The sequence below is a fragment of the Gossypium arboreum genome, chromosome 11 (assembly GCF_025698485.1).
Source record: "Gossypium arboreum isolate Shixiya-1 chromosome 11, ASM2569848v2, whole genome shotgun sequence".
Lineage (NCBI taxonomy): Eukaryota > Viridiplantae > Streptophyta > Magnoliopsida > Malvales > Malvaceae > Gossypium > Gossypium arboreum.
Window position 1 is genome coordinate 15260448 of NC_069080.1, and position 22262 is coordinate 15282709.

General features: G+C 34.7%; 1 protein-coding gene, 1 long non-coding RNA gene and 2 other non-coding genes across 4 annotated transcripts; 2 read left to right on the plus strand and 2 right to left on the minus strand.

Annotated features, from left to right (window-relative positions):
* Positions 1–764: 764 nt before the first annotated feature.
* Positions 765–4634, minus strand: LOC108458063 (uncharacterized). Its single transcript, XR_008274674.1, has 4 exons — positions 3647–4634; positions 3168–3310; positions 2129–2985; positions 765–1276 (listed from the first exon to the last, which is right to left on the minus strand). It is a non-coding gene; the product is annotated as an uncharacterized LOC108458063 (long non-coding RNA).
* LOC128284594 (small nucleolar RNA Z102/R77) lies at positions 4246–4332 on the plus strand. The gene has a single exon (XR_008275019.1). It is a non-coding gene; the product is annotated as a small nucleolar RNA Z102/R77 (small nucleolar RNA).
* On the plus strand, positions 4574–4661 carry LOC128284595 (small nucleolar RNA Z102/R77). Its single transcript, XR_008275020.1, has one exon. It is a non-coding gene; the product is annotated as a small nucleolar RNA Z102/R77 (small nucleolar RNA).
* Positions 4662–4937: 276 nt separating this feature from the next.
* On the minus strand, positions 4938–6658 carry LOC128279318 (1-aminocyclopropane-1-carboxylate oxidase homolog 1-like). Its single transcript, XM_053021229.1, has 3 exons — positions 5954–6658; positions 5564–5885; positions 4938–5424 (listed from the first exon to the last, which is right to left on the minus strand). Exons 1-3 carry the CDS (start codon positions 6463–6465, stop codon positions 5182–5184), a joined length of 1077 nt encoding a protein of 358 aa, XP_052877189.1. The 5' UTR covers positions 6466–6658; the 3' UTR covers positions 4938–5181.
* Between the last annotated feature and the right edge of the window lie 15604 nt (positions 6659–22262).

The window sequence follows — 22262 nt, forward strand, 5'->3', positions numbered from 1 at the left end:
AATACTAGACTCAAACCACAAAATGGATAAAGACACCTATGGCCATAAAAAGAAAAGAAGAAGATAATTTAAATAATATTCAAATAGGTTAATATTATAATATATGAAATATCAATTACTTTACAACATCGTGCTTAAAATAAACATTTTTAATTTTTTAAAACACTATTTAATAGCAATGCTACACCTTTTATAATTACTCTTTTCCTACATTTTTTAAAAACATTTTCCAAAAAAATCTACACTAGACCCATATCAGTGAGCGCTGGAAGGGAAATCGGAAAGAAGCTCAAGAAAAGGAAAGGCCAGCTTAGCTTGGAACCCAAAAATGTTTGAGAATTAGCTCAGTCTCGTTGTCTTTAGCTGGTAATCCTACCAAGGGCAATAATGTGAACCCCGTTCTTGGCCCATTGGTTAAGATGTTCACCTTAAAACCCAGGTTTGGTGAGTTATACAATGATGTAGAAACTCGAGTTGGTTTGATTTTGATCTGATCGGACATGGTGAAAGTTATAGACTCCAAAAATATTTTATATCATATTTGTATTAAATTATATCGTGTTCAATATTGAATAAAAGTTAGGAGTATCTTGGATGCTAGAAGCCACCCTAGGGTTAGCCCAAGGGGCAAATAATACCGCCAGTTCTTGCTCAGCCATACCTTTTTTCGAGGTAGGTAATGGTGGGGAAGCCTGTGATCATTATTATTAAGGGGATAATAATGGATTGCTTACGTTTATTTTATTTTATTTTTACTCTTTAGGTTAAGAAATTCCCATGCTAATCTTGAATTCTCGCTTTAGCTAAAAGCAACAACAGTAGTATAATAGGATGGATATCTCTCAACTTCACTTCAAGCAGAAAAGGGGCAAGGCTTTTTGCTTAATACTATAATATGAACTCCCCTGGATCCCAACATACATACTATTTGACAATTTACATAACATAAAAGACGTTCAAACTTTTGAGTATGGTTCTATCTAAAAATACGTTCATCATGAGAGATAAGCAAACCTTTACTCTGGTCTGATTTTAAGCTTGCTTGAGAGCACTATCCCCAAGAAATGTACACCTGGATGTCTCTTCCAACTACTGAAATATTCTTGGCCATTGTTATTGCTGCTTTCAGCATGATTCTCTACATTCCTCTTCAAATAGTACAGTCCCAAGGACGCATATCCCCTCCAGCACTGTATCAGTGCCTTCCACTGTTCAAAGAACTGCAACGTACTTTGTTTCCAACTTAGAGGCTGCAGGGGGCCAAAGTTGATTCCTTCTTTATGGACACAATCAGTTCATATAGATAAAAATATCACTAATAAGTAAGCAAAGACAGTTGTAAATGTATAATAAATGTAAATTGTGCAAGTTCAGACCAAACACTTTTTTGGCCTGAATTTATTACACAATATGCCATAAGATGCCGTTTAATGCATACTTACAAAGCAGTAGTTTAGCTTCAGCCAATACTAAAATTTGTTCTTAAAATACATTAGAACTTAGCATTGTACAGAAAAGCCAACAAGTTTTGCATTAGTGATCAAATCAACTACAGTTTTCTAGTCTGTCTTCTCCACAATACTCGAACTGTTGAGACAGAGGAATGCAATTAAATCCCTGATGATACTAAATTTCAGTGCATGTATAGATCCCGGCTTGAGAAACCAGAACAACTTTATGTGACAAAAACAGACACCTCTATACAATATATCTAACAATATATATGTAAGATCAGTAGCTTGATTCAGGTTATTTATCCATCTCCTTGAGCTACAGTGTTACATTCATGCACACAGAACAAACACTTTCTTGAAGAACAGAAAAATTTCTAAGAACAAACGGGATAAGTTTGCCCCATAACTTATTCCAACATAACGAGTATAACAGCTTTGAGAACATGAAAGTGCCCAACCTTACCGACATCAAAAACTTTTCACTACAAACACATGTTAACAGCATTTTTGGTTGAGAATACTAAAATGGATAAATCCATATATTCCCTTGCTTAGACATCATAGGGAAGAGTTCTCCAAAATTGGAAATAAAAGCAATGAAAATATCATTTTAATTTTTGAGGCTCTCCAAGTATATGCATCCAGTTATGAACATAAAGAAGACAGTGAATTACCACATTGCTCTCCATGAACATAAAGAACATATTCTCACTAATCCCTCAGCTGGCTCAGCCAGCTTCCAAGAGAAGCTCAAATTGCAAAGAACCAAATCCCTTTCTTCTCATAAAAAAGTTTATACCCCTTGCTTGATGCAGAAGCCTTTCTTTGCTTTTCCAGTTCTTTCTGTGGGTTTCTTCCCCTTTTCTTTTTCTTTTTTATTTCCCTGATAAGGGATCACCGTTCACACTACTGAAAAGTATTGTACTGCGACGCTTTTCACAAATATTGCAGCATATTTTACTTGTAAGAGTTCTTTTATGTTTTTAACATATTTTAATCAAATGACATTATTGCATCTTTTTTTTATATTTTAACCTTTTAAGGGAGAGATTTGATTCTTATTAGGAAGTAATATTTACTTGAGCAGGAAAATTTATAAGTTAATTAGATAATATTTACTTGCTTACGAATCTTTTAGAAGGATTTCATTCCTCGACCTTGCAAGAGATGCTGCACTTAGACTAGGTACAGTGTGATATTGTATGAAAGAAAAAAACATAAAGCATAAAACCAGGCAAAAGATAAAAAGATAAAAAGATAAACAGGGAAACCCCAAGTTAATAGAAGGAAATATTCCAAATAAATAAGCTTGTTCACTGTACAAGTAGATGAATCAGGCTTACTTGCATTACGATGGTCGTAACAAACCACAACACCTTTCAGCAAGTTCTTTGGAAACGCAGGTTGCAGTCGAATGTGAAATTACAGTAGAGACAATGTTGAGGCTAAACCCTCGCTCCATTTTTTACTTCTCATGGAGAATTATCAAGAAGCTAATGCGGCTCGAAGAGAATGCTCCGCCAACCTTAACCTAAATCCCAGTAAATGAGTGAGGCTCGCAACAAACAAAAAAATAAAACTCAGCGTTTATAATTAGCAAGCATACAAGAAAGTAAATAGAAGCAATGCACATCTACGGGGCATGGGGGATTCAGAGAAGCCTAAAACAGAACTATGAAATATTGCAAAACAGATAGAATAAAGAATAATCACCTCATATTCCTTCAAGCACTTTCATATCTTCCTATTTCATGGTTAAGAAACCAACCAGCAGCTTCAGCCATGCCAAAGTGACCTCTTCTTCACTTGATGAAGCAGTATCAGTAATGAAGTCGTATGAGTTCCACGGAATCCAACTATTACATTCGAGGATCATTTTCTATTATAAATACAGGTCTTATCACAGTATAGTTCTTCACAAAATTTAAAATCTTGCTTTCTTTAAGCATGCTGGTACTAGTAAAGACGGCAGCATTATTCTTACAACACGCTTTCGGTAATTCAAAATGGTATATCAGATCTTGAAACTACATCATAAAACAATCTTAATGAGGCTATTTTGTCATGCCCTCCGCCCCCCCCCACCAAAAAAAAAAATGTCTTTGTGGAGGCACTTAATACAAGGTTCAGCAATAAAGAATGAACTTTTACTCTGTTGCCACCAAAACTGAACAAAAAGTTTAGATTTTTACCAACAGTTTCGGTTTTAAAGAAAAACCCAGACAGAAATTGCATTAAAAATAGGCAAAGGGTTAAAATTCTAAGTTGATAGTTATTGATGGAGAAGGATTAAAATAAGAGCTGAAGTAAAATACTTAGATAGATAGCGCAAGAAGTTTCAGGCGAATTGTTTAGTCATCGCAGAGAGAGCCAAATAGACTCGGAAGTAATAAGATATAAACGGTGGTTGTCATTTCTCAAGGAGCTTGACAGGTGGCGCTTGGTCATTCTCCATGGCGGCAAACACTGTAGCAGGGCTGTAGAGGTGAGGGTTATGCAGGGATGTGGGCTTGGGCCGTATATCAAAGACTGGAAGAAAGCTTACAGGCCAGGAACTAAGTCAACAGAATTAGGGTTTCAAGTTTTCTTTCAGCCTAATATATGAGTCTGTTGACTTAGTTCCAGGGAAAACCAAAACTGCGGAAGTCCCAACAAGCCGACTCTGCAGAGCAATTTTGGTTTTCCTTGGTTGTTTTACTTTTCATTTAGCTTACCTTGTTTTGCTTTGGGTTACTGATTTCTGATTTTAACACCGTCAAGGACTTTGTTTTTGGTTTTTAAGGAGGTCGGAGAATGAGATGATGAACTGAATGTTTCCCTATTGGTTTGATTGCCGTGATGATGGCATCTACAATGTATTAGCTCTATCTGATCATTCTCTTTACCTTTTGCAAATTGATGGCATTGCTTCTTTTCTTTTTCTCTTTTTTTTTTCTTTATTTTTTTTGCTATTGTTTTTGACAAATTTTGAAACTTTGCTATTTCTCGCCCTGTTAAGTACTTGTTGTGCTTTGCTTTTGGGCCCCGAAAATCAAAACAAACAGGAAAAAAAAGAAAAGAAAAAGGAACCCCATTGGTACCCAGTTTACAACTTCTGAAAGTAACTTTAGGTGTTGGGAGAATGAAATGATGACACTGATATTGTTTCCCTATTGGCTTGATAGCCATGATGATGGCATCTTTAGTATTAGCTCTATCTGATCATTCTCTTAACAATATACGTTTCTCTTGAAAAAATTGATGGGTATCTTTCAGTTGTTTATTTGTTAAGCCTGTGGTTTGATTACCCTGTGAATCACTAGTAAGTTTCAATGGAAATTGAAATGAGTAATTTTCTTGATTAGCGTTTGTGAATTTGTGATCAAATCACTTGTTTTCAGTTGGAGAAATCAAAATGAATTTTTAGGAAGTCAAATTCAAGCTCGAATATGAGCAAGCTGACTGTAATAATTCAATGTATGGTATGAGTAGTTTAAAATAGTGTCGGAAAATTGTCAATATTTAACTTGATGTCAAGCATGACAAACCGAGGTTTTTTTATTAGACGAACGAATTTAGTAGTTTAATTAGCAGCAGCATAGGTCACTTGGTTAACATAAAATTATTCTTCAAAGAATGAATCGAGCCCTGATCTCGTCTGGTTAACTTATGCTATCGATATCTAGATTTAGATAAATTAGTGATTAAATCCTTTTTTTTTTCTAGAAAATAAAATATAGTGCTTGGACTAAGGTGCCAGCTTGAAATGAGATAGTGCAGGCCTGCCATCAAGCCCCTTGGTTCGATAATAGGTTATATATTCAAGACCTGTAGTTTCCCTGTATATAGGAGGGTTTTCTTCAGACAAAAGCTCTTTTATTGGTCCATATTGCCTCCCATCATTTGCAGGAAGCAGAAACTCACAACGGACACGCTGGGACCGACCCGTCCTGCCAGCGCTCTGTGCTCCACGCTTTTGAATTTGCCATTGCTGATCAGCTTCAATCACAGAAAATGGTCATAGTTACTAAGTTATGCATTTAGTAACATATCATCAATGTTTTGAACCTTATTTTAGTTTTATTAATGAATTTACACTTGATTAAAATCAAAAGGTCGTCTGGCAATACCTGCATTAAGTCTCCCAAATTTGCCATTACAGCTCCTTTCACCGTTGGTACATCAACCCACTTGTTCTGTTGAAGAACTTGAAGGCCACCAATCTCATCTTGTAACAACAACGTCAAGAAATTTGGGTCGGTGTGTTTTCCTAAACCGAATGTCAGATCTGGTTCAGGGCAAGCCGGATAATAAATGAAAGAAGTGGAAGCAGAATTTAGGCACTCGATTTTTTCGAGGAAGTCAGGGGTGAGCCCAAGAGCGTCTGAAAGCAATCCAGAGATGGTCTCCTTGAGTTGCATTATGTGTTTCAGGTACTCAGTCATGGTATCCCTGCACATTAAACGTATACAATTAGTGGAATTAAGAAGGGAATGACTTGGCTGGGAAACGTTTCCTACCTGCAAACTTGAGGGATTTGTTCTTTCTGAAGCTCTTCAACATGGAAAAAGGTTAAAATGTCCCTCCATTGTGCCGAGGTCGATGCAATGAAATATCCATTGCTGTGGAACCTGACCATTCTTTGGGCATCCAGTGAGTACCATGGTGCTTTCACCTCCTGGGGTTGCTCGTGGAGCTGGCGTGCGCTGTCCAATATAGTTTCTTGCAAGGAAACTGGGAACCCATTGTTGATGACAAGGAAGCAACCCCATGTTTGAGCTGCTTGGCGTATGTTGTTGACAATCTGGATTCGCTGCCCACTCTCTATGCCATTCAAGTCGATTATAGGAACCTGGAGATGAGTGGTAAAAGTGGTTTGTAAAGATGATTGATCCTCTTCCGGCTTGATGAATATTCTAGGAATCTTTGCAACTCCAGAATCCACAAGCCCTTGCACTCCAGCTTTTGTGTCGATGAATTCCTTCAGCTCTTTTGCATAGTCATATTTGTCAACGCCATTAGAGGTCTCCATGACTATGAATTCCAAATTGTCAATAAGTCCTTTGTTTTGGTTGCTTAATTTGAGTGTTTTATCCACTTGAACAAAGAATGATATTTAAGGACTGTAACAGGGAAAAGTGGAACGTTTTGGTTTATCGAGTAACAGTGAGAATTTAATGTCTTGAAGTTTCTTTTTCAGTTACAATAAACAATGTGATTCGTTTTTTCCCAAAAGTCTTTGCTATAGTGGTAAAGTATATAAATGGTCATCCAATTATTAAAAATTTTAATTTTAGGCAACTGAATAAAATATCTCGTTATTTTATGTGTTGGATAAACCGATAAAACTTAAACACGAAGCTTTAGATTTGGTTTCTTTGTTTCACCATCATCATCATCCTTCATCATCTCCGCAACATCAGTTGAAACCCTCATGCCTTCATCGTCATCTCTTCGACACTAGCCCCTAAGATCTTTCAAACAACCGCTCCTATGTATGCTTCTCCAATTGCTTCTTTGCTGTCAACAGCTACTCCTCCATCTTCACCCCTTGAATCTTCTCCAACTTCCTCTTTTTCTACTTCTCTCATGCTCTTGTTGGTTCTCCCAACGATGGTTGGCCTTGAAGCTATTGGTTTAGCGATGTCTCTCCTCCCTACTTCTTTAACCTCCATTTCAGTAAGTTCGTGTATTACATTTCACTTTAGCATAATGTGAAAGTTCCCTCTCACAGATTAAACATTGAAGTTCCTTTTCAACAGTATTTGATGGATGACCCATCAATATGACTGCAGAGATCAATGCCATGTTCAGCAGTGGCACTAATAGATGTTATGCTAAGGACGAAACTAGAAAATAGGAATTAGCAGATGACACGGTAACAAGTGAATGTTACTCAGGTGATATAACAGTTCTTTGCTTTTTCTATTGCTCACAAACACAGTATTTGACCAATATTTTACATCATATTTGAACTTCATAACATTTCTAGGCAATGCTTAAAACACTGCATTTATCCTTTTTATAAGAGAGATGAGAAATGAGATTGTTGGAGCCAAGAAATCATAGCTTTTTACCATACCATGAGTTAAAAGGATTTTTAAGCTAATTTTCACATTATGAAAATCATGTTCTAGAGAAATAGTCACTGAAACATACAATAGCTTTCAATTCTTGATAGGCTAACACCTTCTCAGCTATTGAACATGCTTTAACCATAGACAGACACAAAATGAAGGGATAATTTGGTTTTTTTTTTTATCAAACTCCTACTAAAAAAATTCCAATACCAAAAACACCGAAAAGTACACACTAAATAAGATTGGGCACAAAAACTGACCAACAATTGCAGGAATGACGATCACAATAGAATTAGAGCGGTTGTTGAATATGCTGCATGGAGGTGTCATCCACATTAGATGGCTCATGTTCCATGTATTGCCTCCTGCTTTCGTGAGACAACTGAAACCCCTCGGAAAATTGACTGTTAATAGGCTCCGAGATTTGAGCCAAACCTAGATGAGGTAGCATCTCCTCGGAGCTACTACCGAAGTAGTTGCCCTTGAAACCCCAAGAGGCATCTGAGTAAGGATTCGTAACTGCAGCATAAGGCACTGATGGTTGAGACATTGAAGAAAGTTCAGTGGTTTACTGCTAAGATGTCTTGCAACAGCCAATAGTTTTGTCTTTCAAACCCATATTCATGCAACCTTTTTTCCAAACATTTCTATAGTATATACAACCCTGCTGCTTGTAGGTCTAATATGTTGATTTTGAGCTGTGCATTACCTTCTCAAGAACAGTAGTATTTTCAACTGTTGAGGTTCAATGAGTGGTGTATAAATTGTGCTTTTAAGGCACGTTATGCCTAAGTGAAATAAAATACACAAACTTACTGAAATAAAGGTTAAAGAAGTAGAGAGGAGAGTCATAGCTAAACCAGTAGCTTCAAGGCCTACTTGCTTCCAGTTAAAGAGATGATGCTAACCACCACTGGAAGAACCAACAAGAGCATGGGAGAAGCAGGAAGAGAGGGAGTTGTAGAAGATTCAAGGGGTGAAGATTGTTAAGAAATGGCTTACATGTAGCTAAGTCTGTTTTTTTTGCTGCATGCATGTTGCAGCACAACAACATGGTGTCTTTAATTGTTTTTTTGTTACTTAGTTACATTTGAGCTAAGTTAGTAAGATGTTTGTTATGATTAGGTGCTGATTGACTTGATTAAATCAACTTATCTATGTGTACAAGTTTCAAGATGTTTTAGTGGTGTTAGGTAAGTATTAGGTGATAGTTTTTTTCTACTCAAGCTGATTTCTTGTTTATATGTAAGCTTCAGTTGACATCTATGTAAGATAATTTTTTTCAGCCATTTTTCTTCTTTGTTTTGGTCCTAAAACAAGCGTTTATTCTTTTTTTTTTATTTAAAAACACCAACAATTGGTATCAAAAGCCTATTTCTTAAAGCGCAATTTCTCTTTTCTGTTCTCAAGTCAATATGTCTTCATCTAGTTTTTCTCCAACTCCACCATTAGTGTTCAGTGATGAAAACTATTATATTTGGGTAGTAAAAATGAAGACCTACATGTAAGAATTTAACTTGTAGAAGGTAGTAAATGCTGATCTTGAACCACCACCCTTGAGAGCTAACCTAACGGTAGCTCAAATCAGGCAACACTCTGATGATAAAGTCAAAAGATACAAGGCAATGTCCTGCTTTCAAAATAGTGTGTCAGACTTGACTTTTACAAGGATTATAGCCTATGATACTCCAAAGCAGGCTTGGGACAAGCTTAAAGAAGAGTTTCAAGGCACTGAGAAAATAAGACAGCAACAACTTATCAATTTGAGGAGGGATTTTGAAAATTTAAAGATGAAGGAGACTGAGACAGTTAAGCAATACTCAACAAGATCATGGCTGTTGTGAACAATATAAGACTACTTGGGGACCAATTCAGTGAAAGTAGAATAGTGGAAAAGGTTATTGCAACCTTGCCTAAGAGATATGAAGCCAATATTTCTTCCTTGGAAGACTCGAAAGATTTGTCAACAATCTCTTTAATTGAGCTAATCAATGCACTCTATGCTTGGGAACAAAGAAAAGCCAGCAGACATGAGGAGCATCATAAAGGTGCATTTCAAGTCAAAAGTAAAGGAAGCTCAAGCTTCTCTAACCACAAAGGAAAGAAGAGCTGGTTAGATAACAAAGAGAAGTCTAAAAGAAATGGTAGAAAGAAAAAAAATCCACCATGCTCTTATTTTAAAAAAACTACTCGGAAGCAATTAGGCCATGTTGAAAAAGTTTGCAACAACAAAGACCAACAAAAACAATAGCAGCCATAACAACTAAACTCTCAAGCTGAAGTAGCTGAAGAAATCCATGCTCAGGAGGAGCAAGTATTTGTAATTTCTTTTTCTGCAATCAGGAGAAAGAACATAAAAGGGTGGTTGATTGATAGTGGTTGTACCAACCACATGACTCATGATGCCAGCATTTTCAAGTGGATTGACAGTAACTTCAACTCCAAGGTGAAAGTTGGCTATGTATATTACATCAAAGCAGAAGAAAAGGAGATATGCTGATTGATACTCTTTCAGGTACTAAACTTGTTTCAAATGTTCTTTTAGTACCTGAAGTAGATAGAAATCTACTAAGTATTGGTTAATTATTTGAGAAAGGGTATTCGATTGTGTTTAAGAACAAAGAATACTTGATTAGTGATTCAAGTGGATGTAGGCTTATATTAGTGGCCACGACTGATAAGAGCTTTGTTGTTGACTAGAATAAAGCTACTACTAATGCTTATACAACTACATTGGATGAGTCTAAATTGTGGCATAAAAGGATGAGTCATGTCAATTATAGACCTTTACTTTAGTTATCCAAGGAGGATTTGATTGACAACTTTACAAAAATGGTTGAGCAACAAGGTGTTTGTGAAGTGTGCCAGTTGGGAAAACAAGCCAGGCTTTCATTTCTAGCAAACAATGCCTGAAGGCCTCTAGAAAACTGCAGTTAGTTCACACTGATATGTGTAGTCCTATGAAGACTCAATCTTTGAATAGTAGTAGGTATTTCATCCTTTTTATTGATGATTATTATAGGTTTTGTTGGGTTTATTTCTTTAAAATGAAGTTAGAAGTTACTTCTGTGTTCCGGAAGTTCAAAGCAACAGTTGAGACTCAATTAGGTTGCAAGCTCAGAATTGTAAGGTCAGACAATAGGACAAAGTACATTTTTGATTTGTTTCAAAAGTTTTGTGAAGAGTCAAGGGTTGAATATCAACTCACCAACCCTTACACACCTTAGCAAAATGGTGTTAGTGAAAGAAAGAATCGAACCCTGATGGATATGGCCAGATGTCTCATGTTTGAAAGAAACTTGCAAAAAAAATTCTGAGCTGAAGTAGTAAACACTGTTGTCTATCTTCAAAACAGGCTACCAACCAAAGCCTTGCTAGATAAAACTCCCTTTGAAGCCTAGTTTGGATTCAAACCTTTAGTTGTACACTTAAAAATCTTTGGTTGCATCTGTTATGCACACGTTCTTACTGTTAATAGGGACAAATTGGAAAAGAAGGCTCAATCTGGCATCTTTTTAAGCTATAGTAGTGTCAAGAAGGCCTACAGAATACTTGATCTATTAACTTACAGGGTTTGTATAAGTAAGGATGTAGTGTTTGATAGAAGTCAACATGGAACTAGGATAAAGCTAAGCCAGAACATGTTACTAAAGATTTAGTAACTGGGCCGAATGAAGCTGATCAGTTTGAGCAAGAAATGGATTTTAATGATTTACCTGTCAAAGGAATCAGATTAATTAGTGAGGTGTATGAAAGGGCTGACATAGCTGCTATTAAGCCATTCAGTTACAAAGAAGTTGAAGCATTACAAGGTTGGAAGGAAGCAATGTTGGATGAAATGAAAATGATAAATAATAATCAAACCTGAGAGTTGGTTGAAAGGGCAGTTTACAAGAAAGTCATAGGGGCAAAATGGGTGTTTAGAGCCAAGCACAATGTTGATGGAACCTTAAACAAGCTGAAGGCAATGTTGGTTGTGAAAGGTTTCAACCAAATGTATGGTGTTGACTACTTTTGTAACAACCTATTTTTCAGTGAAATCAGAACAGTGGTTTCGGGACCACAAATCCTACCCGAAAATAAAGTTTATTTTTATTTTATTATATGGTCTGTATTATGATAGACATGTCGTGTAAAAATTTTGATACGAAAATTTTATCGATTAAGTGTTTAATTACGAGAATGACTAAATTGTTTAAAATGCAAAAGTTGAATTCTAGTAGCTATAAGGATTAAATAGCTATGAAATTCAAAACTAGAGGTCTCACAGACCATTAAAGAAAAGTATGTAGATTTTTGATGACTCATCCATGGAAAAATTAGAAAAGAGTAGGGACTAAATTGGAAATTGAAATAATTAATTAATTAAAAAGATGATAAAAGATATCATCTTATTATTTTGTCAAAATTATATAGAAACCCTAGGAGAGAGAGAAGAAACTTTCAAGGCTTAATTGGATAAGTTTTCTTGTCCCGTTTTTAGTAATTTTGATATTTTTTAAATCGGGATAGCTTAAACTATCTATTTGGGGGATTAATTTGAAAAATTATCAAGGTATGAAATTTGGATCATGGATAAATATGCTGAAAATTAGAAATTTATGATAGAAAATGAAAGGTTGTTGATAGATAAACAACTTTTACAAAGTGATTTTTGATGAAAACATGATTTAGGGACTAAAATGTAAAGTTGTGAAATTGAAGAAAAATGCTGAATTTTTATGAATACATGTGCTATAAATTTTGTAATGGGATTTTGGTTAGGCTTGGAATAGGGAGTAAATTACACAAGTTTCATTTTTCAAGTCTAGGGACGAAATTAGAATTTATGGAAAAATTAGGGGCAAAATGGTAATTTTTCCTAAAATGTAAATTGAGTCCAAATAAATACGAAATATGTGAAATTGATGATTAAAGCTATTTATATAGATCCAAACAACACAAATTCGAGGTTAGATCGATGAAAAGAAAAGGTTACAGATTAGTAGATTTTGTACGCGAACAAGTATCGAGGTAAGTTCGTGTAACTTAATCGAGCATATAATTATGTTAATTGAATGTTGTGTTTGTATGTAATGTGACTTATATTAATATGCAGTACTTGAATGCTATAATGGAAATTTTAATACATGCTTGAAATGGTGAAAAATGGGTTAAGTCCCAATTGAGTATTAAATTCCGATGAATATATGTGCTTTCTCGAAATGGATGAGGTTCTGCATTTGTTGCAGACGGGATTTAGCTGGGACGAGCAATCCTATTGACCTCATTATAGAAAGGATTTAGCCCGGACGGGTAATCCTGATATAATACCTCTCGAGTATACATTACGATTAGGGTTTAGCCTAGACTGGTAATCCTAATTAAACTCTTCTAAGCATATTTTATATAAAGGATTTAGCCTAAACTGGTAATCCTGTTATATGATATGTGACTCAAGAGTGTGCTCCTTAATTAAGTGCCCAAATGGGTACTCTTGAATAAGAATTGATGGATTATTGAATCGTACACCCCGAGTGTACCACTTGAGTATCCATCGGAATTTCAATGATTCAACGGACACAAAACCTCTTGGCATGATAAGAGAATTATGGAATGAAATGAATGATGTCTTGAAGGAAAACGGTATAAATAGCTCATCTATATTTACTTGATTGATATGAAGATTTTGGTGACTAACATGTTTGATTGAATACATGTGTTTAGGCAATATTGCTAATGGATAGTAAACATGATATTATATGTTTAGATTTAATAAACGGGATTGGTAAGTTTAGTTTCCGTTCTACGAACTTACTAAGAATGTAATGCTTACTATGTTTTATTTTCTCTATTTTATAGTGCTCAAAAGCTCACGAAGGTTGGAAGATCATTGGAGCATCGTCACACTATCGACTAGCTTATTTTGGGTATACATAGTAAAATCATTTTTGTATAATGGCATATATTGGACAACTTGGCCATTAGTGGCATGTTAATGATACTTGTAATCTAGCCATTAGAATGGCTAGTAATGGTTATTTTTGTAATACCTTGAAAATTTTTATAGTAAGATATTATCCTTGATATAGTAAAACAAGAAAATAAAGTGACAAAAAGGGAAATCTTGAGTTATGTCAACATTGGGGAGTATATTATGATATATTAATTCAAGAAAGGAATAAATTGTAAAAGTGAGAAAAGTTTTATTGCACAAGAGTAAATACTCAAAATTTGAGGGTTAAAGTGTAAATATGAAAAAGTTGAAGGAATAATAGTGTAAATATTTTAAAGGTGGAATGATCTAGAAACTAAGGAAAATGAATGGATTAGGACCAAATTGAATAGGTAAAGAATTATGATGGACTAAATTGTAATTTTACCAAATTTAAATGATGACTCAAGGATGAAATTTAAAAGATCATAAAGGTCAAAATGGTCAATTAGAAGGAGAGAGAAATCTAGAAGGTAATGATGATGTTGAAGATATTTTAGATTAAATAAATATTAGTTCATTAATATTTTAATTTGATTTTCAAATTATATTTTATTATTTTATTATTATTTTATTTAGTAATTATAAGGAAAGAAAGAAGAAGAGCCATCATCTTTTTCCCATGCACCCAACGTATGAATAGAAAAGAAAGAAAGAAATTTTCTTTCCTTTACAATTTGGTTTTTTCACCAAAAATCCACCATTTTCACCTAAAAATCAAAAGAATTTCCATAGCCATCAAGAGAGAAAGATGACAATGAGACTATGGGAAACTACAATATCAAGTTAGATTCAAGAAATAGAAGCTGGAGGAGAGAGAAAATTAAGTTAGAGATTGAAATCAATAAAACAAGGTAAGAATATCAAGATTTTAATATATTTTTAAGTGTAATATTATTGAAAAAGCAAGGAAATGATGTGAAAGTAGAGTTTTCTTCTATAAAGTTTTATTTTCTTAATATGTTGGTGAAGGAAAATAAGAGAAAGTGATGAAAAATATTGTAGAGAAAGCAAATAAGGGTGTTATAAACTTGGTAATCAACATTTTGTACTAAAACAGTTTTGGACAGCAGCAGTGGTCTAACTTTGAAAAATCACCAAAAATTTTTGATTGAATTAGAGGATAGATAAAATATGAAATTAAATTTTATTGAGTCTAGTTTTTCATAGAAGAAACGGTGTAAGCAATGGAATCGTAGATTGTGAGATATAATAAATTTAGTGAGACAAGGTCAGAATGATTTTGGGTTCCCCTGTTCTGACTTTGGGAAAATCATTAAAAATTGTATAAAAATAATTAGGGACTTAAATTTATATTTTAAAATCCTTAATGAGTATATTTTCAAGAGAAACAAATAGGAATATCATCCGAATCCCGTACTAAGAGATAATTAATTTTAAGTTAAAGAAAGGTTGAAGCTTTTAAACAACAGAACATGGATAAATTTGAAGATTTTACTGTACTTATTGGTTAAATTATAAATTCTGAAATTTTTATGGTAGATATACATTTGAGTCTAGTTTCTAAAACAACAAGCGGATCTTGATTTAAAATTCTGTAGCTCAAGATATAAATAATTTAATGACAATGACTCAAGTGGACAACTTGATATGAGTAAATAAGCATATAGTGGAATTATGTACATTTCAAAGATGTGGAATGGAGAGGAGGAGGAAGAAAATATATGTGAATATTCATCTAACATGGGTTTACATTAAAAATGACTAATTTGCATGTTGTAGGCTCAGGGATTAAATTGAATAAAAGTAAAACTTTAGGGATAATTTTGTAAAAATATAAAAAATGACCAAATTGCATGAAATGAATTTTTTATTATTTAAATTAATAAATTGAATGAAATTATCAATTTAGATAAATATCGGGTGGAAAATAGAGAAAAATAAAATTTTTTTAAAATGCCCTTGAATTTTGGTATTTCTGCAATTTAGCTAGGTAAGTTCATATGATTGAACTTTCATGATTATTTGCTAAATTAGGACTGATATTATGTATTATTTCATATGTTTGCTATTGAATTTTGAATATTGTTAAATTATGGAAATCAGATCAAAAGTTCAAATTGAGCAGAACGCTGAATTGAGTATGACCATTTAGTGATCAGTTGATGAATTGACGGATAAGACCATGGCTGGGCCATGGCAATATATGTGTAAGACCATAGCTAGGCTATGGCATCCTGATGATAATACCATATCTGGGATATGGCACCACGAGTGTAAGACCATGGTTGGGCCATGGCAATACACGTGTAAGACCATAGTTGGACTATGGCATCATACCAGAAATGAGTAAGACCATAGCTGAAAGACGCTATGGCATCAAGATTCAGACGAGTAAGACCATAGCTAAAAGACGCTATGCTATCGCAGTTCAAATGTGAAGACCATGGTTGAAAGATACCATGGAAACATGACAGGAAATGAATAAGACCATGGTTGAAAGATACCATGGCAACATGACAGGAAATGAATAAGACCATGGTTGAAAGATACCATGGTAACGTGACAAGAAATGAATAAGACCATGGTTGAAAGATACCATGGCAACATGACAGAAAATGAATAAGACCATGGTTGAAAGATACCATGGCAACAAGACAAGAAATGAATAAGATCATGGTTGAAAGATACCATTGAAACATGACAGAAAATGAGTAAGACCGTAGTTGAAAGACACTATGGCATCATGTCAAAGATAAATAAGACTGTGGATGGGAGACGCTATGACATCTGTTGAACAATTGATATTCAGGTAATATGTATCAGATGATGAATGGTTATATGAATTGGTTGTACAAAATGGTTGTGTGAAATGTTTACAAGAATTGGTTATATGGAAATATATGTACAAAATAGTTGCATGAAATAATTATGAAGATAGATAAACGAAATAAGTATAGGTACATGGAATATAATTTGTGTTAAGTTTGATATGAACTATTCTTGGAATAAATATACATAAAATATATGGAAATGATGGTGCATGAAATATTGATATAATAAAATGAATGATATATACTTATGAAGAAATGGTAAGTATTTAATTGAATTTTTTTGTTAAATGATATGTAAATCCTAGTAATGCCTAAAACCCTGTTCCGGTGATGGATACGGGTTAGGGGTGTTACAATTTTGGTATTATTAAGTAGGCTATTATAATATATTCATATGTGTTATGTTAAGTTTATGTGACCAAATGTTGTTAATGCCTAAGTTAATCCAAAGTAGGTTTATAAACACATGTGCATGTAATGGTATGCCATAATGAATGATGGAATTTGTTAATTTGAATGTTTGAAATGGTTGGAATGTGTTTGGTATGTTTTAGTGCAGGAAAATGATAAATTTGGGTGACAAATGAGGCTAGGAAATGCCTTTATTTTGTCCACACGGACTTGTGTCTAGACCATGTGTGACACACGGCCAGGTACATGGGAGTGTAGTTTTGCCATGTGTCCCCTGCACCTTAACTTTGAGAAATAAAATACTCAGAATTGATCACACGGGCAGAGGCACGAGCATGTGTCTCAGCCGTGTATGCTACACAGCTTAGAACACAGGCGTGGGTCTTGGTTGTGTGAAACCTGCACCTAATTTTAAATTGAATTAATTAACCACACAGTCTAGCATACAGACGTGTGGCTTGGCCGTGTACACAAGTCAAAGAGTTACACGGGTCGAACACGGCCTGTAGCATGGGCGTGTCCCTTGGGCCATACGAGCATGTGAACCCTGCACCTTAGAATTTTTTTTTGAAATGTCGCGAAAAATTCTTAGAGCTCCCGATTAAGTCCTAACTCTATTCTAATGCTTGTATTAGGCCTCGAGGGTCTAATTAAGGGACATTTTGAATGATCTCGGTTAATGAATAGTAGTTTACATAACTTATTTGTAAAATATTCTGAAAGTTCTGGTAATACTCCGAAACCCTATTCTGACAACGGAACAGGCTACCAACCAAAGCCTTGCTGGATAAAACTCCCTTTGAAGCTTGGTTTGGATTCAAACCTTCAATTTCACACTTAAAAATCTTTGTTTGCATCTGTTATTCACACGTTCTTACTGTTAATAAGGAAAAATTGGAAAAAAAGTCTCAATCTGGCATCTTTTTAGGCTATAGCAGTGTTAAGAAGGGATACAGAATACTTGATCTGTAACACCCCTTACCCGTATCCGATGCCGGAACAGGGTACGAGGCATTACCGGACTTAAACTCAAACAAACATTCAAAATCGAGACATAAATTTCCACTCAAATTTAAAACTTTTCAAAAATATTCATATCGTCCCTTAAACAAGCCTACAAGGTCCAAAACATGCATTAGGAGTGGTTCGGGACTAATCCGAGAACTTTAGAAAATTCCCCTACACTTAGAAAAATTTTTCAGCAAAACAAAGGTCACACGACCGTGTGGCTTGGGACACGCCCGTGTGGGTAGGCCGTGTGATCACACACGCTCGTATCCCTAACCTGTGTAACTCTCTGTTTATGACGTCATCAACAAATTGAAGTCACATGGCCAAGTCACACGCCCGTATGCTTAGGCCGTATGGGCGATTTAATTTTCATAATTTTTTTTTATAAAATAGGTGCAGACTTTAGACGCCCTGGGCACATGCCCATGTCCTTGGCCGTGCCCTTCACACAACTGAGATGCACGGCCGTGTCTTTGCTCGTACGACCAATTTGAAGCTAAAATTCAAAATGCAGTGACACACGGCCGGATTCACATACCCATGGGACAAGCCGTGTGTCACACATGGCCTAGACATACGTTCGTGTGTCTACCTATGTGGGCAAAAATAAGGCTATTTACCAAGCCATTTTGCCACCCTTACTGCACCAACCTACACAACAAAAAGCAACACCAACCCATGCAAATTCTTACATCCATGAAAACATCATCATATGCATATACATATACTTAAGCTAATATTAGCCAATTTTAATGGCCATTTACAAAATGAATTATCAACCATTAAAGCCAACACATTTGGCCAAATCAAATATGACACATAACAAAATGACCAAGTCTCTATACATGCCATAACTCAAAATAATGTAATCCTAAGTATCCAAAATGATAATTTGATAGCGTGAATGGATCTTCGACAGCCTTCGATCCTTGAGCTAGCTTGGTGACACTATAAGACAAGGGAAAAAGAAGGGGGACTAAGCTTTAAAGCCTAGTAAGTTCCTATGCAAATAATAGGCATCATACACACTTTAGCATAAATTTAACATGAAGTAAATTAACATAAATATTATTGTAAAATTTCATAATCAAATTTAACATAGATGTTGTTAAAACCTTAACATCATAACTTACTCAATCATACCACACTGAGGGTTCATCACATTTCAAGCTCATTAAGCATGGGTTTTATGTACATACCTGTACCAACTTGCAACTTACCATAATCTTTCACAACATACCATAGTTTTTCACAACTTAAACATTGCCGTTAAGTTTCCCGTTGAACCATTTGGAATACTAAAGGATATTCGGGATATCTTACACACATAGTACCATACCAATGCCATATCTCAGATATGGTCTTACATGGGACCTCATATCGATGCCAATAGCCCAGCTATGGTCTTATACGAAATCTCATATCGATTCCATATCCTAGATATGGTCTTACACGTAATCTCAACTAACATTAATGTCATGACATTTGTATCCTAACTATTCCTAAGGTTCAACTGGACTTTTCTCGCTTGTCCAACTTTGTCGAATTCAGTCAAAGAGTAAATCACAACTCATACAATAATAACACAATTAAAGCATAAATAATAATGCATTATTTACATATGAACTTACCTCGGTACAAAAATAGTAGAAAAGGATCTAATCGTCAAACACCTTATTCTTTTCCCGATCAAGGTCAGAACTTCGTTTTTCTTTATCTATAATAGAAAATTAACTTATTTAATATTCACATTACTAAAATCAGTCCAAACATCACATTATATAAAAATTACCTTTTTACCCTTAAAGTTTCACATTTTTACAAATTAGTCCCTAGGCTCGTAAAATGAAATGTATTCAATTTATTTGTCACTCAAGCCTAGCCGAACCACAAACATGCTCATATCAGCCCAACTTTTTCATCAAATCAGATTTTTACTACCCATTGTATAACTTTTTACAAATAGGTCACTTTTATGCATTTTCACTAAAAATCACTTAGTAAAAGTTGTTTATCACACCTTAAATATACAATATCTTCCATGAAATATCAAAATACATGTATGTCACACATGGGTAAATTTTTAAACATGAACGCTACTTCAAAACAATGGTAGAGATGGAAAGATCAGGTGAATACGACTTCAAAAACGTAAAAAGCATTAAAAATGGGGCTAGGATGTACTTACAATCAAGCTTGAAAGTTGAAGAAACCCTAGCTATGGTGACCTTCTAAATTTTGGCACTTGGAGAAGAAGATGGACAAATTTTTGCTTGATTTTTCCCTTTTTATTCTTTTATTCACCAAATAACTAAAATACCCTTTTTGCCAAACTTTAAAATTTTACCTCACCATATCCATTTTTGTCCATTAACTTAACAAATAGTTTAATTATCATATAAGGACCTCTAATTTAAAATCTCATAGCAATTGGGCACCTCTAGCATGTAGAACTCAACTTTTGCACTTTTTACAATTTAGTCCTTTTTACTAAATTGAGTGCCCAAACGTCAAAATTTTTTAACAAAATTTTCACAAAATCATTCTGTGAAACTGTAGACCATAAAAATGTAATAAAAATAAATTTTTCTATGTCAAATTTGTGGTCCCGAAACCATTGTTTTTACTAGCCCCAAAATCGAGCTGTTACATGATCCATTAACTTACAAGGTTTGTGTAAGTAGAGATGTAGTGTTTGATAGAATTCAACATGGAATTGGGATAAAGCTGAGCCAGAAAATGTTACTGAATATTTAGTAACTGGGCCGAATGAAGCTGATCAGTTTGAGCAACAAATGGATTTTGATGATTCACTTATCAAAGGAACCAGATTAATTAGTGAGGTGTATGAAAGGGCTAACATAACTGCAATTAAGCCATTCAGTTACAAAGAAGCTAAAGAATTACAAGGCTGGAAGGAAGTAATGTTGGATGAAATAAAAATGATACACAATAATCAAACCTCAAAGCTGGTTAAAAAGACAGTTTACAATAAAATCATAAGGGTAAAATGAGTGTTTCGAGCCAAGCACAATATTGATGGAACCTTAAACAAGCTTGATAAACTGTAATTTATACATATTTTTACCCCATGCCTAACGCATTTATGGATGGTTTCTCCTTAGATTTGGTGAATTCGATGCTCCTAATCCTTTAATTTCATGTTTTATACTTAGGAAAGCATAGGAGAGTAAAAAGAGCGAGAAACGGGCCGAAAACGGAGAAAATGGACCCACATGAGAAAACAACACGGCCTGAACTTCCTCATACGGGTGTGTCACACGGTCGTGGCAATTCGGTAGGATTGAAGCACGACTTACACGAATGGATTGCACGTCCGTGCCCATTTAACAGCCTTAACCACGATTTTCAGTAATCACACACGGGCGTGTCCCTACCGAACCCAAGTTTAGTCCAATTCTGAAAAGGCCAATTTTGAGGGCTCTTAGGCATTCCAAAGCCTATTTAAACACTTGAAGAGGCACTTAGGAAAGGGGATACAGAGTAGGAAGCGAGGAATTACTCAAGGAAAGCCGATTGATCCATCTCAAGAGCTGGATTCATCATCAAGGCTGGAGATCTCCCTTCAAGTTCCTTCAGAAGTTTTGGGTTTTCTTATGTTTTGTTATCTTTATGCTTTTAAGATGTTTTCTTTCATAAGTATGAACTAAACCCCTAAATACCTAAGAGGAATAAAACTTAAGACAGATCTTGTTATTATTATCTGAATTGTATGATAAATATTTGACTTGTTCTTAATTATGTGTTCTTAATTCTTGTTTTGATATTCCAAGATATTGATTCAAGTTAAGCTCTTATTCAGAGGAGGAATAGACCTTGTCTAAGAGTAAATTTATCATAATTAAGTAGAGTTGATTGCGCGCCTAGAGATAGGGTGATCGCTTTATTTCGTGATAGGTTTTAAATATTTATAATTAATCATTCTTAAAATTAACTATTATCACTATGTAGGCAAGTGTACCTATCGAACAGTAGTATAGTTTTAGCAAGACCGGATTATCGAACCCAAAGGAACTAAAAGTACTAGTAATGACGTCTTTTTATTATCTAGGCTAAGAATAAATAGGTTTTTGTTTTAATTAACTAATTATCTAAACTAAGAACGCAAAGAGAATGGAATTGGGGAATTGCTTTTGGAAAAATCGATTGAATGAAGACAACACTTAAGGAAAAATCCACCTAGACTGTACTTGTTATTCTGGCTCTAAATCGGACGATTTATTCATTTAACTTGTTCCGTAGAGATCCCTAAGTTATGTTATTATCCCTATTCAAGACTAATAACATCTAATCCCTAGATTGAATAACCGAGACTTTTCTCTAATTAACACTCTAGGGTTGCATTAACTCGATCTATGGATCCCCTTATTAGGTTTCACCCTAATCCGACAAAATCTTGTCACCCTATGTCTAGGCGCACAATCAACTTCGCTTAATTATGATAAATGTACTCTTAGACAGGGTTTATTCCTCATCTGAATAAGAGCTTATCTTGAATCAGTATCCTGAGATATCAAAACAAAAATTAAGAACACAT

Bases quoted from the DNA above. Each gene is read 5' to 3' on its own strand.
- LOC128279318 (XM_053021229.1), bottom strand. From the start codon at position 6,465: ATGGAGACCTCTAATGGCGTTGACAAATATGACTATGCAAAAGAGCTG. The intron at 5,886-5,953 runs GTAGGAAACGTT...TTTAATGTGCAG, and splicing joins CAAATCCCTCAAGTTTGCAG to GGATACCATGACTGAGTACC. The intron at 5,425-5,563 runs GTATTGCCAGAC...GAAGCTGATCAG, and splicing joins ATTTGGGAGACTTAATGCAG to CAATGGCAAATTCAAAAGCG.